The 14,247-nt window shown below is 40.2% G+C and overlaps 1 protein-coding gene across 2 annotated transcripts in view; it reads right to left on the bottom strand.

Moving 5' to 3' along the window:
* Positions 1-1,891, bottom strand: part of CARMIL1 (capping protein regulator and myosin 1 linker 1) — a 138,156-nt gene extending 136,265 nt beyond the window's left edge. Inside the window, exon 1 of one of the 2 annotated variants that reach the window (XM_058176833.1) lies at positions 698-1,891. In XM_058176833.1, the coding sequence (XP_058032816.1) occupies positions 698-737 (40 nt within the window). In that variant the 5' untranslated portion in view covers positions 738-1,891. The remainder of the gene's footprint in view (positions 1-697) is intronic. The other variant, XM_058176834.1, reaches the window with a different exon arrangement.
* Positions 1,892-14,247: the final 12,356 nt, after the last annotated feature.

Here is a 14,247-nt window from a genome sequence, read left to right on the forward strand (position 1 = left end):
TTTGCCCAGCGGGAGAAGTACATCCAAGGGTTCCTAGTTAAGGAAAACCTCTGCCCGCGTCTTATGGGGGAGAAAGATCCCAAGCCATTCAACTGAGGCAGGAAAGGAAGAGGAAGATATCACCAAGGTCTGGAACCAATGGAAAGCCCCGGGGGTGGGGGTGGGGAAACGGGAGCCCCAGGGCTGTCACTTTTCTCCCTCTGGCTCGTCGTCGTTCAAACGTGAAAGAAAAGGAAACCTCGGCCCGGAGGAGCAAGCCGCCTTCAGCACCGCCTCGAGGGGGTTCACAGCGGTTACGCTTAGTTTCCTTACAGACGCCAAGCGTTCCGCTCCATTTGCCTATTTTATTACCGAGGCTTTTTTGCAAAGGCTGCGCAATCTCCCTCTGCCCGCGTCTCTCCTCCCCCCCGCATCACCCAAGTAAATCTCTTCCAGGAACAGAGGAGCCAAAGGGCGCCTCAGCCACAGCCAGCCCTTATCTTTCCCGCCACGCCTTCTGTCCCCGTAGAGCATTTCACGCAAAGGATAACAGACTGCGGGGCTAGCCAGGGGCATTTCATCCCTCAGCTCGGGATCGCTGTCGGGAAACGGCTTCTCCTTCTCCTCCCACCCCCCTTCCAATCTCCCGCGCTCCGGTGCCCCTCGTTCCCCCAAAGGGGGGGGGGGAGAGAGAGAAAGAGGAAGCGCACATGCTTACCCAGCAACTCTTTGGGAACGTCCGCGCTCTCTTCGGTCATCCTTGCTGGAGGTTTTGCCTTCCCTCTTTGAAGCGCGAGCCGGGTGGCGAACGTGTTGCTTTGCTGGTGACAATCGCTCGCGTTTCCCGCTCTCCGCCCTCACCTTCCCTAGGTGCCCCCGCCTCAGGCGAGGCGAACGGATTCCGATCAGCTGTTTAGAAAAGAGGAGGAGGAGGAAAAAAAAGGGGGGGCCCGCAATCCTGGCTGGTGCTGGTCTCCCCGCCGCTTTTCGAGGAGGAGGAGGAGAGGAGGAGGAGGAGGACGGGGAGGGGGGATTTAAAAAGATCGGCCAGCCGAGGGAGAGTTACAAGATTATTGCTGCACGGCGCCTCTTCATCTCAGCTGCAGGAGGAGCAAGGCTTCGCGAGGGGAAAAGACTGCAGCCCAGACCGCCTTCGCGCGGCTCGGCTCTCCTTTTTTTTTTTTTTTTCTTTCCCCTGCTGCGTCTGCGCTCCTCGCTTTCGCTTTTTCCTCTTTCCTCCTTCCTGGACGCCGACGAGCTTCCCTGTCTCTCCTGGCCGGCTCCCCTCCAGCCTCACGCAGCCACCTCCCGGCCTGAGGTGCAAGCGGAAAGCGTGGGTGGAGGCGGCATTCCTGGTTCTGGCGCACCCCAGCCCGGGTCGGGGGGCTTCCCTTCGTGCACCCACGCAGCCCGCTCCAGCCAAGCGACGGCCTCCTCCTTCCCCTCGCTAGAGGCAGCCGCGGTCTGGAGCGCCGACCCGGAGAAACGCTGGAGTTGGGGCGAGAAAACTCGCCTAGGCTGAAGGGGATTTCTTACCCTTCGCCAGCCCGGCGTTAGCTCACAGATTCCATGCGCACAAACCAGGCAGGGAGCCGAAACGTGCATATAAAGGACACTGGCGGCTCTCCCTTTGGTCCCTCCTTCGTTCCCACGAATTGCAGAATCTAGCAGGCAACTACGGAGAGAGATCGGGGGCCATCTGCTGGTTTCAGGTTTACTAAGCCTGGAGGGAGAAAAAGATCCCTCCCTTCCCCTCTGCTCCCGTTCCCACCATCTTTTTTTTTTTTTTTGGTAAAGAAAAGCTTCTTTTTAAGGTGATTTGCGCTTGTTTGAAAAGCAGCCCCGACCCATCAAGTGAGGTTGGATTCGAGCAAAGTAGGACCAGTTTTGGGAACTTGGGAGGCACGAACTTTGTAACCAGCATTTTTCAGCTAATAATAATAAATGAAAAACTGTTTATTCTCAAGCATTCCTGAAGTATTGCTAAGAATATGGAGATTGAAAGAATTGTCTCAAATATAGTGATGTACTTTCAGATTTATTCCGTAACTTAAGTTTCATTAGGAAAGAAATGAAATGGATTTGTTAAATTGCTTTTTTATGTTGGTACTGAAACTCTTCTGCTGCTATTGGCCGATTCAGTAGTAGCTTGTAAATACTGTTTTCACAGACATACAAGTGGCAATTTGATGATAGTTGGTAATTTAAGACTTAGCAAATCTCTCAATTTCTTTGCATATTGCTGACACTTAAAATACTTTAAAGCTTTTTATAAGCTCTGGAGCAGCTCACCTTAATTTTGTGTCTTCCAATATGATGCACTGTGATACCGCTGATATGCCTTAGAAAATACTTTATGAATTTGGGTGAAATTCTGGCCCATGCCAAATTTGTACTTTAACCTTCCACCTTACATTTTCTGAAGGCAAAGAGTTCTAGTTGCTTTCTTAAAATCTATAGCTTTAGCTATAGATTTTAACAAGTCAGTTTGTAACAGGATTTTTAAATTATGCTAAGGGGTGGTGTTCGATTTTGGTTTATATATATATATTAATTTAACAAATGTATATAACTGTTCATCTACCCAGGGGAACTATAGGTAGCACACAGAAATAAAAATACAGAAAACTATTAAAAAAATCAGTACAAAAAAACCCATTAAATCAAATTACATTTATTGTTATAGTTCAGTCACTAAGTTGTGTCCAACTCTTCGCAACCCAATGGACCTCAGCATGCCAGGCTCCCTCTGTCCTCCACTGTCTCCTGGAGTTTATCCAAATTCACATTCAATTACAGTCTTAACCATATCATCCTCTCTTGTCTGCCTCTCCTTTTGCCTTCAATCTTTCCCAACATCAGGGTATTTTCCAATGAGTCCTCTCTTCTCATTAGGTGGCTGAGCTATTTCAGTTTCAGCTTCAGTATCTGTCCCTTTAAAGAAGACTCAGGGTTGATTTCCTTTAGGAATGACTGTTTTGAATACCTTGCAGTCCAAGAGACTCTCAATAGTTTTCTCCAACACCACAATTCGAAAGCATCAAAAAAATTTGGCACTCGGACTTCCTTATGGTCCAACTCTTCAGAGCTATACATTACTACTGGAAAAGCCATAGCTTTGACTAGATGGAGCAAGCTGATGTCTTTGCTTTTTAATATGCTGTCTAAGTTTGCCATAGCTTTCCTCTCAATTTATTACATTATCAACATAAATAAAATGGCAATCACAGCAGAATTCCACATCCTGGCCCATGTCTGTTGGAAAAGCTGTATCATAGCTCATAGATCACTCCAAGATCACCGCAGATGGGGACTGCAGCCAAGAAATTAAAAGACGCTTGCTCCTGGGGCAAATCTAGACAGCGTACTAAAAAGCAGAGACATTACCATGCCAACAAAAGTGCGTATAGTCAAGGCTATGGTTTTCCCAGTTGCAATGTATGGCTGTGAAGGTTGGACCATAAGAAAGGCTGAGTGCCAAAGAATTGAGGCCTTTGAACTCTGGTGCTGGAGAAGACTCCTGCGAGTCCCTTGGACTGCAAGGTGAACAAACAAGTCAGTTCTAGAGGAGATCAACCCTGACTGCTCTTCAGAAGGCCAGATCCTGAAGATGAAACTGAAATACTTTGGCCACCTAATGAGAAAGAAGGACTCACTGGAGAAGAGCCTAATGCTGGGAAAGATTGAGGGCAAAAGAAGAAGAGGACGGCAGAGAACGAGTTGGCTGGATGGAGTCACTGAAGCAGTAGGCATGAGTTTAAATGGACTCCAGAGGATGGTAGAGGACAGGAAGGCCTGGAGGAACGTTGTCCATGGGGTCGCGATGGGTCGGACATGACTTAGCAACTAACAACAACAAGCTCATAGTCAGCCACAAGACCAAAAGGGCTGAGGTGTCTGTATCATTGAGACACATTCCATGACAGAAATCACATAACTGGGACCTATCACATGATACCAGAGCTTGTTGGTTTCCCAATACCTCTAGAGTAGCTTTCTCCAACTTTAGGTTGTCTCCAGGTATGTTGTACAATTCCTGACTATTGTGGTCTGCAAACCATAATATATAGGAACCCAATCTGAGTATGAAATAAGATTAAATGATTAAATGTGAAATGTGAAATAGAGTAGCATCTTTTATAAAACCTTCATATTTATTGTGATGCATTATATGATCATCATATGATGATCTCAATCTAAACCAGTGGTAGTCTACCTGGTCCCTACCACCCACTAGTGGGCGTTTCAGCTTTCATGGTGGGCAGTAGGGGTTTTATCCGATACTGAAGCACTTTCCTTTTTTTTTAAATTTAATTGACTTTCTGAAAAATTTTCATAGCATTATTTAAAAACATTGTCATTAGGTTTTCATAAAATTCCCGTGACAATTTAAATTTCTGAAAATATACTATTTGTAGCGCCCAGGCATACGTTTAGTTCACGTTACGTAAGTGAAACTAAATGGCACTATAGTATGACCGCAAACAAAAGAGCCTCGTCCCAGAATAGCTTGCGCATCTCCCCCAACACCACCCAGCTGTAACAGACAAGCAGAGCTGGTACTGGTGCCCCCCCAACCCAATCCACGATGCGCGAGAGGCATGCGCAGACGACGATACACGGCACATTACTGTGGAACTGGTGGGCGGTTAGAAAATTTTACTACTAACAGAGATATAAAAGTGGGCAGTAGGTATAAAAAGGTTGACTACCCCGATCTAGACTGAGATCTTGGTGTTTGCTGCCGTTTCTTCTTATAATCTTTTCATTATCAAACTAGATAACACTGCCAAAATATTTGAATGGATAAATGTTAGGCATCATATTTTTATCTTCTCTCTTTGAAGATTTGTTGCCTTATTACCGCATCTGAAAAAATATATCCAGAAGAAACACTAGATCACTATTAGATTATGTCATCTGTTTATGTATGTATTTTTTTACTTTGTTATAGTCAATATTATCAAACTTATAAAAAAAACTTTTTAAGAATTTGTTGATTAGTTTTCATATATGCTTTTTTGTTATAGATGATTACATTTATAATGTATTAATGTGATTAATGAATAATAATCCTATGATTTAAAATGTTGATATTTGTCCACTTATGCCAAAATGTGTGTGTAATTGAACAGACAGCAATTCCTGTCGAAAATGCAGAAAATTTTTCCCATTTATTGAAGACAGCACATGAAATTTTCTCAAAAGTTGAACAAAAGAAAATTGCAACCTGCAAGGTCTTTTTAGTACCGTGATGGTGAAACTATGGCATGCGTGCCACAGGTGGCATGCAGTGCCCTCCTTGTGAGCACACAAGCCATCACTCCAGTTCAGCTCCGCCACGCACGCATGCCTCCCACTAACCAGCTAGTTGTTGGATCTCTGCTGCACAAGTGCAGAGCACGTGGGGCCTGCACACGCATGCATGGGGGCTGGGCACATGCAGGGCGCCACACGAGCATGCAAAGGCGGGTGCGTGTGGGGGGGTGCATGGGCATGCACACATGTGCAGAGGTGGGGCACTGTGCACGCATGCATGGGGGGGTAGGGCACATACACGGGGCCTCACACGCATTGCATTTGGGGGGCATTCGCACGTGCGCACACTTTGGGCACTCAGTCCGGAAAAAGTTAGCCATCACTGTCTTAGTACATATTACAAGCTTAAAGCACCCAACATAAGCCACTAACAGAAGAAGAACTCATGTCTATTTAAATGTAAACCATAATTAAGTTATTCCCAAATAAGTCGCAACTTTATGATTTCTTAGATGAATCTGAGTTTTTCTTCTAGCATTTTGTTTTATCCTGAATAATTTGTCTTACAAATATTGGCTTCTTGATCCAATTCTGCTTACCGTATATACTCGAGTATAAGCCGAGTTTTTCAGCACGTTTTTTGTGCTGAAAAACGTCCCCTCGGCTTATACTCGAGTATATACGGCTTATACTCGAGGTTTTTTTTTTTTCTTTTTTTCACATTATACCGGATGGCGGGCTTTTGCATTAGCGCGGGGAAGCCCTGCCGGTGCAGTGAGAGGGCGGGGCGGGGGAGCCGCCAGCCTTCTCGGCTGAGGGAGGGAGGGTTTCCCCGACCGGTAGCTGCCTCATTTCCCACCCTCGGCTTATACTCGAGTCCCCAGTTTACCCCAGTTTTTTTGGGTAAAATTGGGGACCTCGGCTTATACTCGGATCGGCTTATATTCGAGTATATACGGTAGTCCCTCTGATATGGGTTGATAGAAAACTGGATTATTCCAGCATCTTTATTTATTTATTAAATTTATATGCCGTTCATCTCACCTAGAGATTTTATTTTCAATATATTTGAATCTATTTTCAATGTATTTATTATCCTTTAATATTATAGGAAGGTATGTATGGATCAATGGGATTAAGCAACATATTTGAAGGAGGAACTAGCAAGCTACTGAATTAGTCGTTTGTTATCTGTGGCTATATATGTGCCACATTTTATTTGGATCATGTCATTGTTGAAATATGAAGTGGATCATTTTCGTAACATTTTGAATCTGAGTGTTCCCATCAGTTATTTCTTGTGGCTGTTTGCGCAGGTATGTGGTATTGAAAAGGAACATGTTAATATAAACCAGCAACGGATAATATGCTGGTTTTGGTTATCTGATTAACATGTTCCTCTGAAGATTTTCTTCCTGTCCCCCACCCCGCAGCTCAATGTATATCTTGGTTAAATAGATGACTAATCCACAAACAAAATGCCTACTTTATCCTCATCCACTGGGTTTCTGCCAGGATCAAGTTTATATTATTGATCATAAAATAGCTAGCTATATTTTATTCTTCCACTCTTATCTTTCTTGGTTGTACCTATCTATCATTTGTCTTTCCTTTGCAACTTTATTCTTCATTTTTTCCCCTTTCCCATGCATAATCAAACAAGGGCACAATTCTAAGCTGTTCCACTGACAGCAAAATTATAAGGTGTTCAACAAACAATGACAGTTCTTTCTTTCTGGCACTAATTCATTTGCACCGCTGTCAAGGAAGCATCATTAAATTTTCAATGCATTACCAGTTCTTTACTGATAGCAGACATTAGCACACGTTCTTTGCAGGAGGTTAAAAATGGTTTTGCAATGTCCTGTTGAATTTTCTACTCTGGGAAATTCATTTATTTTCTGATGTCAGATATTTGGAGTGCCAGCAAGATTAGCACAGCAGAGAGAGATTTTTTTTAGCAGAGTGTGAAATACAAATAGATACAAACAGATCAATCTTTTCACTAGGTAATGAAGTCTGACATTTGTGATCCAGGTAGAACTATAAACATTAACTTTAAAGCTGTTAAGAAAAAAATTACCTGAATCACTCAAAGAATCAAAATCACTTTTGGACAGTTTCAACTTTATTTAATCGCTGGCAGCTCTATTTCTTTCATGTACAACTATATCAGCATCATTAGGTTCTATACACTCCATAAATAGAGATCATGCTAACATGCCGCTGTTGAGATTTCCAAATAACTTACATTTTATAATTGTGAAAATGCTACCAATAAAAGAAAATTCAGGCTGAAAATAAAAATTCCACTTGGAGTATACAAGTTTCTAGTCATATTTTCTTAATTTTAAGGTGATGGTATATAGCTATGATGGTGAACCTATAGCACACGTGCCACAAGTAGCACACAGTGCCCTCTCTGTAGGCACAAGAGCCATTGCCCCAGTTCAGCTCCACTGCGTATGCGCCTCCCACTGGCCAGCTGGTCTTTGGGTCTCTGCGGGGGGGGCACGTGCAGGGAACCTGCATGCTCATGGTGGCGTGCGTGCATGTATGTGGGCAGGTGCAGGGGGCACATGCATGGGGGGGCAGGGCACATGCGGAGCAGCTGCGCATGCATTGCATTTTGGAGGTTCGGCCACACGTGCGCATGCTTTGGGCAGTCGGTCTGGAAAAGGTTAGCCATCACTGGTATATAACATACCTCCATTAAAATACTCTAGAACAGGGGAGTCAAACTGGATTTCTTCAAGGGCTTTTTCCTCTTTCCTCCTTTCTGGCTGTGGACGAGCATCCCTCTCTCCTGGCTGGCTCCACTCCAGCCGGCCAGGGCATTGTAATTCTCTGCAAGGCGGCTGGGGGAGGAGGGATGGGACGGATGCCTCCTCCAGCACTCTGCTGGCCAAAACGGGCCATGTGGGGGGCACAGACAGCCCTCCCATGCCCCGTTTTCGGTCTAGATGGCCTCCTGCATCACCCTGCTGGCCAAAAAAATTCTACAAAGCTCAAAAACATCTCTGTTTAGGACAGTCAAACAATTTCATCATCTATTTGTTTTATCATGTTACAATTTATAATATTTTCCTGAGGATTCCCCCCCTCCCCAAGTTTTAAAGATGTGTACAATAATACTTAGGAGAAGTAAAACCAGAAGCTGTTCACACTATATTTGAATAGAATACAGACTGTATTTGATGACAATTTGAATTTACGTAGGCACACTAGGGTAGGTTTCACAAACCATCTATTGTTTGTGAATTTGGCTTATACTTCATCCAATAAATGTGATTAATACTGTAATCCTAGGGTCTCCAGCATGGTTTTCCTCATGTTGCAAGTACTTTCTTGCATTTACCAACTTTTCTGCCCAAGATTATTTTTAAATTATCTGGTTTTATTTTCCTGTTTAGCTTTTCTGTGTTGGCAGAAGGGACATGGAGGATGCAGTATATGTATTTTGCCATTCTGAACTAAGCCTTGGATTATTATTATTTTTTAATTAAGTCGTAGTACATAATTTATGGTTTGCACACTATAATACTGGATTTACCAATTGTAATAAGCCACAGTGTTTCAATGTGTTTTTCCTTCGTGAATGTGTTTCTTAGAGCGTTCCTAGTTAACCTTATATAAAACGTAATTTTACTGTGGATTCATATATGTGATCTGACCTTTAGAGTTCTGGGCCCAGTCCGCTTTAGCCTAGGTTTTAAAAAAATGCATTCTGTTCACTAGGTGGTTCATGAATAATCTCACTATTCATGAGGCAAGTGGCTTAGAGCAGGGCTCTCCAAACTTGGCAATTTTAAACTTGTGGACTTCAATTCCCAGAATTCCTCAGCTATCATGGCTGTCTAAGGAATTCTGGGAGTTGAAGCCCACAAGTCTTAAAGTTGCCAAGTTTGGAAATCCCTGGCTTAGAGTAATAATTCATCCGTGCTAGAAGAGGGAAACACTGGGGTTTTTTATCTTTCTGGTACTACAGTGACAGCCTCCACTTATAAGACATCATTTGTTTTAAGAACAGGAACAGTTATAGTTTTTAAAAGAGTAAATATTGCTGGTGATCTCCCAAATGTATGACAGAATTTCAGAAATCTACCAATGCAAAGTTTTGCAAGATCAGAATCGCACTATGATTGTCAGGAAAAGAGATCCAATATAGTTCAGGGGCTTCATAATTTGGTCTATTAGGGGGTTTCACATTGCCCTCTTTCCCCAGGCCTGGAATAGACAACCATTGTTTGTAATCTCACTAACTTTATTTGAAGGAAAATCTACCCTTTTCTTATCCAACACTATGACTGGAAATTCCTACACAAAAAGCCTGCACACACACAGAGTAAAATAAATATTTAATGTAGCCTCTATTTACACCAGTGGTTTACAGATAGCAACCAATGTTTCTGCAGTATTATTTGTTCATTTTTGTGTGTCTATGAACAAAGTTTAAATACAACAGTATGTGCATGCAAGCTTATATGTAGCTTCAGATAAATACATTGGAAGTTAAACTATAATAATGGAAGAGTACATGTAGTTTGTCTTTTGCTCATGAGACACTTGTCTGAAGTCAATATGTTCTCCAACTTTGACTTGATTGATCTAGGAAGGGAAAAATATAGGAAAGGCAACATGATCCTCCAAGGGTTAGTTACTATAATCTACATGCTGGCTTTTCATTTTGCTTCAATTTCAGCTGTATTGTCTATCCAGCCTTGACTAAAGAAGCATGCATAAATATAGAGTAAGACTGTTTCTTAATGTGTTACGAGTACAGCAGGCACGAGGTCTTAAAGGATACAATAAAGAGATAATTTAAAGGGACCTGGAAAAGTGCCTAGCTTAAATTACCCACTTCCCTTAAAACATACCACCTTAATTCATAATCATATGAATTAATTCAATCCTCTCCCCACCTAAGCATGTAATAATGGTAAAATATGTAAACAAAACCCTGAAAGAATAAAACCCCTTCTGTTAGGTGAATGGTCACTTAGCCACATTTAGACTATATTTCTGATTTTTGCTGAATATGTGCCAAGCAGAAGAAACTCTCAAAACCTTTAGGCAAAAAAGTCATTCAGCAACCAGTAAAAATTATAATTAATCCCAAATAGCTATTTATTCCTTTCCTACTATGTTCCACAATTTTGACAACTCAGATGTTTACATGGCAAATATTTGAAACATTTCTCTTTAATTATTTGACAGAGTGGGCAATAGAAAGGAGGACAGGAAATGAGTTATAACAGAATGAGTTGAACATTCAACAAAATGGTTATTTCCTTTGTCCTTCCATTCACTGTTGTTAGTGTTGTTTATATTATAGTATGAACAAAATGTATTATTTTTCAGTGCTTGCTAGTAGCACAAACTATTTTTATTTCTTATAAAAAGTTGCCAATTAATACTTAATATAAATTGATATTCAATTCATACATACATGCCCCGCATTGCATTGCATATTGTAGTTACATTAAAGGTTAGAATTACTCGGAGAAGAAAAAATGGTCATACAAACATTATCGCCTACCTCCTAGGCCAAAGCATAAAGCAACTTCATTAAATCATGGCAAAAGAAAGGAAAAGAAAAACTAATTAAACTGACACATATATAAAAAGGGTCTCCATTTTGACATTTTCAACTGTTTCAACTGACTTAATCCTAATGCATGGCTAGATAAGAATCTTTACTATGTCATGTCAAAAGTTGGAGGGAGCTTTTGCAGAGTTTGAGCCAGGAGGCTTAACAGGGAAATAAAGAGGAAAGTTTCTACCCTTGATTTGCCTAGCCTTCAGAGAACAAAAAATAACAACAAAAATCAGATAACAATTCAGCAATACCAAAGCCTTCCTAACACCCCCTTCCCCAGGCAGCTATTCTGGGATAGAACATCCTCCCCGGAAGTCATTCTGTGAGAGCATCCACAACGTGCTCTCAATATGTCAAATTTTGCTGGCCAATCTTTTTTTTAAAACACTGTACTGTTGATTAATACTGTAACTTAGGATACCACTGAATTTTATATAGAGATTTGTGGATTTTTTTCTTTCCAATAGCAAACTGAGGCAGGTGGTAAGCTCAGGATGAGCAGGAATACAATTAGACTCTTGACAAAGCTCATTAGTATTTTATCAGCAATTCTGGTTGGATTATTCAAGGGGGGGAAGGCTTTTACAAATTTCTTGGCTATAATTACAAGAGAAGAGAAGAGAAAAGATAAATTGCCTTTCTTATGTTTTCAATTTTCAGAGAACTAAGCACACCTGACAAATCCATTAAAATAACTAAAATGGATTCAGATTTTGATAAAAGGTTACACTAAAGCAAATATAAATATTCAGCATTTTGCACTGCTTAAGGAGCATCCATCTTTTGGGATGCATTTGAAGATATTAGGAAACATATCTTTCTAAAATAGGGTGTGTATAGACTAAATATGTGGGATTTCAGCTCCCATCATAGTTAACCCTTGAATGATACTTATTTTATTTATTTATTTATTTATTTTATTTGATTTTTATACCGCCCTTCTCCCGAAGGACTCAGGGCGGTGTACAGGCATAATAAAACCGACAATACAATATACAAGTTTAAAATACGATTTAAAAAACTTATTTAAATTAGCCCAGTGATTAAAATTTACCATACTAAGACCCCGTTTAAAATTAATAAATTTAACATTAAAATCCCCATTTAAGCCAGCCCCGCGCGGATAAAAAGATGGGTCTTGAGTTCGCGACGAAATGTCCGAAGGTCAGGTATTTGGCGAAACCCGGGGGGAAGCCCGTTCCAGAGTGTGGGAGCCCCCACAGAGAAGGCCCTTCCCCTGGGGGCCGCCAGCCGACATTGTTTGGCGGACGGCACCCTGAGAAGTCCCTCTCTATGGGAGCGTACGGGTCTGTGGGAGGCGTGTGGTAAAAAGGAGAATGAAGATGGCTTTGGTGGTAAGGCCTTAACCGTCTTAAAAACTCATTAATAAAATACAGAATAGATTTCATGCAGTACAGTCTACTTTATCTGATTTACCTATAAGTATATGTGTAATAGCTTGGAAATTTGGGGTTATGGTTATATTAGGGGCAGAGGAAATGGATCACAGAAAGTCAAACATAGACAGTCATATTATCAGGTGATAATTCACAAAAACAGTTGTAGCATAAAGCACTAGACTGTAATTAAATTTATTTCATTAAAAATGAAGTCTTTAAGTTGAGTGCGATTGATTTAATAGATACAACCAGGTAGCTTTCTTGCCAACAGAAGTAGTACAGAACCTGTTTATCACTTTAAAAAAACTGACTAGTTTTATGAATCTAACCATAACAGTTTAGCATGGCTAATTTAATCTGCATTTCCTGAATGATGATATACTTTACTGTTGAACTATTAGAAAAGAGGATCTGTGCTAAGGATCTGTGCTAATTGTTCATATACCACGATCAATAAAGACTATTTTATGTAATATAAACTATACAGAAATGCTTTCCCAAATACGTTGGGATTGGAGCTTCAAGTAATTCCCAACAATTGAACTCCTAGCCCATCTGGAGACCCATAGGTTGGGGATAGCTGGAGGTTAGAACATTATCTCTCTTCCAGATTTGGGCTATAAATATTTTTTTTATCTCTTCTCTTCCATCACCACGTTTTTGTTTTTGTTTTGCAACAGTTGGTATTATGCTGTCTGGTTTTTAAATATACTCTTTTCTGAAAAGGAAAAAATGGAATATTAAGGAAGGATTGACATCTAGTGGTCTAACAGTGTCAAAAGAAAAAAAGATGTAATCTGTCTATGCAGATAGTTTATTGGTTAGGAAATATTTAAAATGGATCTAAAGAAAAATAGAGCTCCTAATTTTAAATATTTAGAATATTATCTTTTAAAGTGAAGGTGTATAACATATATTGATTATTCAAAATTAGCTACTGCATTTAATGTAATGTTTTCTATTTCACTTTTGAGTAATATATGTTTCTGCTTTGCAAATTTTGAAGGATCTTCTGAAGATCAGTAAGATTGATTTTATTATTTAATCCAATGAAGATTGCTTCTGCGTACTTATGTACATGTAAATAAAGATATGTTATGCTTTATTTTAATAAGAAACTTTTCATAAAACACTTAACCAAAACAATACAATGTTGTTTTTATTGTCTATATAGAACTGGCCATTTATAGGAGTTTGTCTTCCTTTTTTTCTGCTGCATATTCCCAAACATATTGAGTTTTAGAGATTTCCTCTAAACCTACTAGTCCATATTGCATGGACATGTGTAGGAAACTGTTGTGTTGACAGAATTTGTGTTGTAAGCTATATTTGCCACATTTTTTTCAAGTTTACAGAAGTATGTACAAAAATAATGAAAATATATGTTTAACATAAGTAGGATGTGTAATGTACAGTAACATTAGTGTCCTTTATTTGTTTTTGGTTTGTACTTCATTGAGCAGTAAATTTGAGGGTACCTCTAAGTGGCCTATTTTTAAAGGTACGAATCAAAGAACCACAGAATTATTCCATTTTCCCTTCATTATTATATAATTTTGTAGATATAAAAATGGAAGAATTGGTAGAAAAAAGGAGTGTTATAGAGGAATTACAATGTCTAGCCCTCCCACTTCCAATAAAATTCTATGAGCAACACAGAATGATTGACAGCCCCATTGATTGCTTTCAAGAAGAAAAGTGAACAAACAAATTTTGTGCTTTTAAAACTTCTCTGGAATCATCATTAATAACATTGTCATAATACTAGTTAACAGATGTAACATGCTTTTTATACTATATGTAGTCCAGCTCTTTTTATTTAGTAGTTCTAATCATATTGGCATTTACTGAATTAATAATAAATTTATTACTGAATAAAAGATTAAAAGATGAATTCCAGTGATTAATCACTGAGGAAATCTAAATACTGCTTGAAAGAGCAGTAGCTGTATATCTTACTAGATACAGTACTGTATATGTTAGTCAATATCTGAGGAAACTCTACTTCTA

The sequence above is a fragment of the Ahaetulla prasina genome, chromosome 3 (assembly GCF_028640845.1).
Source record: "Ahaetulla prasina isolate Xishuangbanna chromosome 3, ASM2864084v1, whole genome shotgun sequence".
Lineage (NCBI taxonomy): Eukaryota > Metazoa > Chordata > Lepidosauria > Squamata > Colubridae > Ahaetulla > Ahaetulla prasina.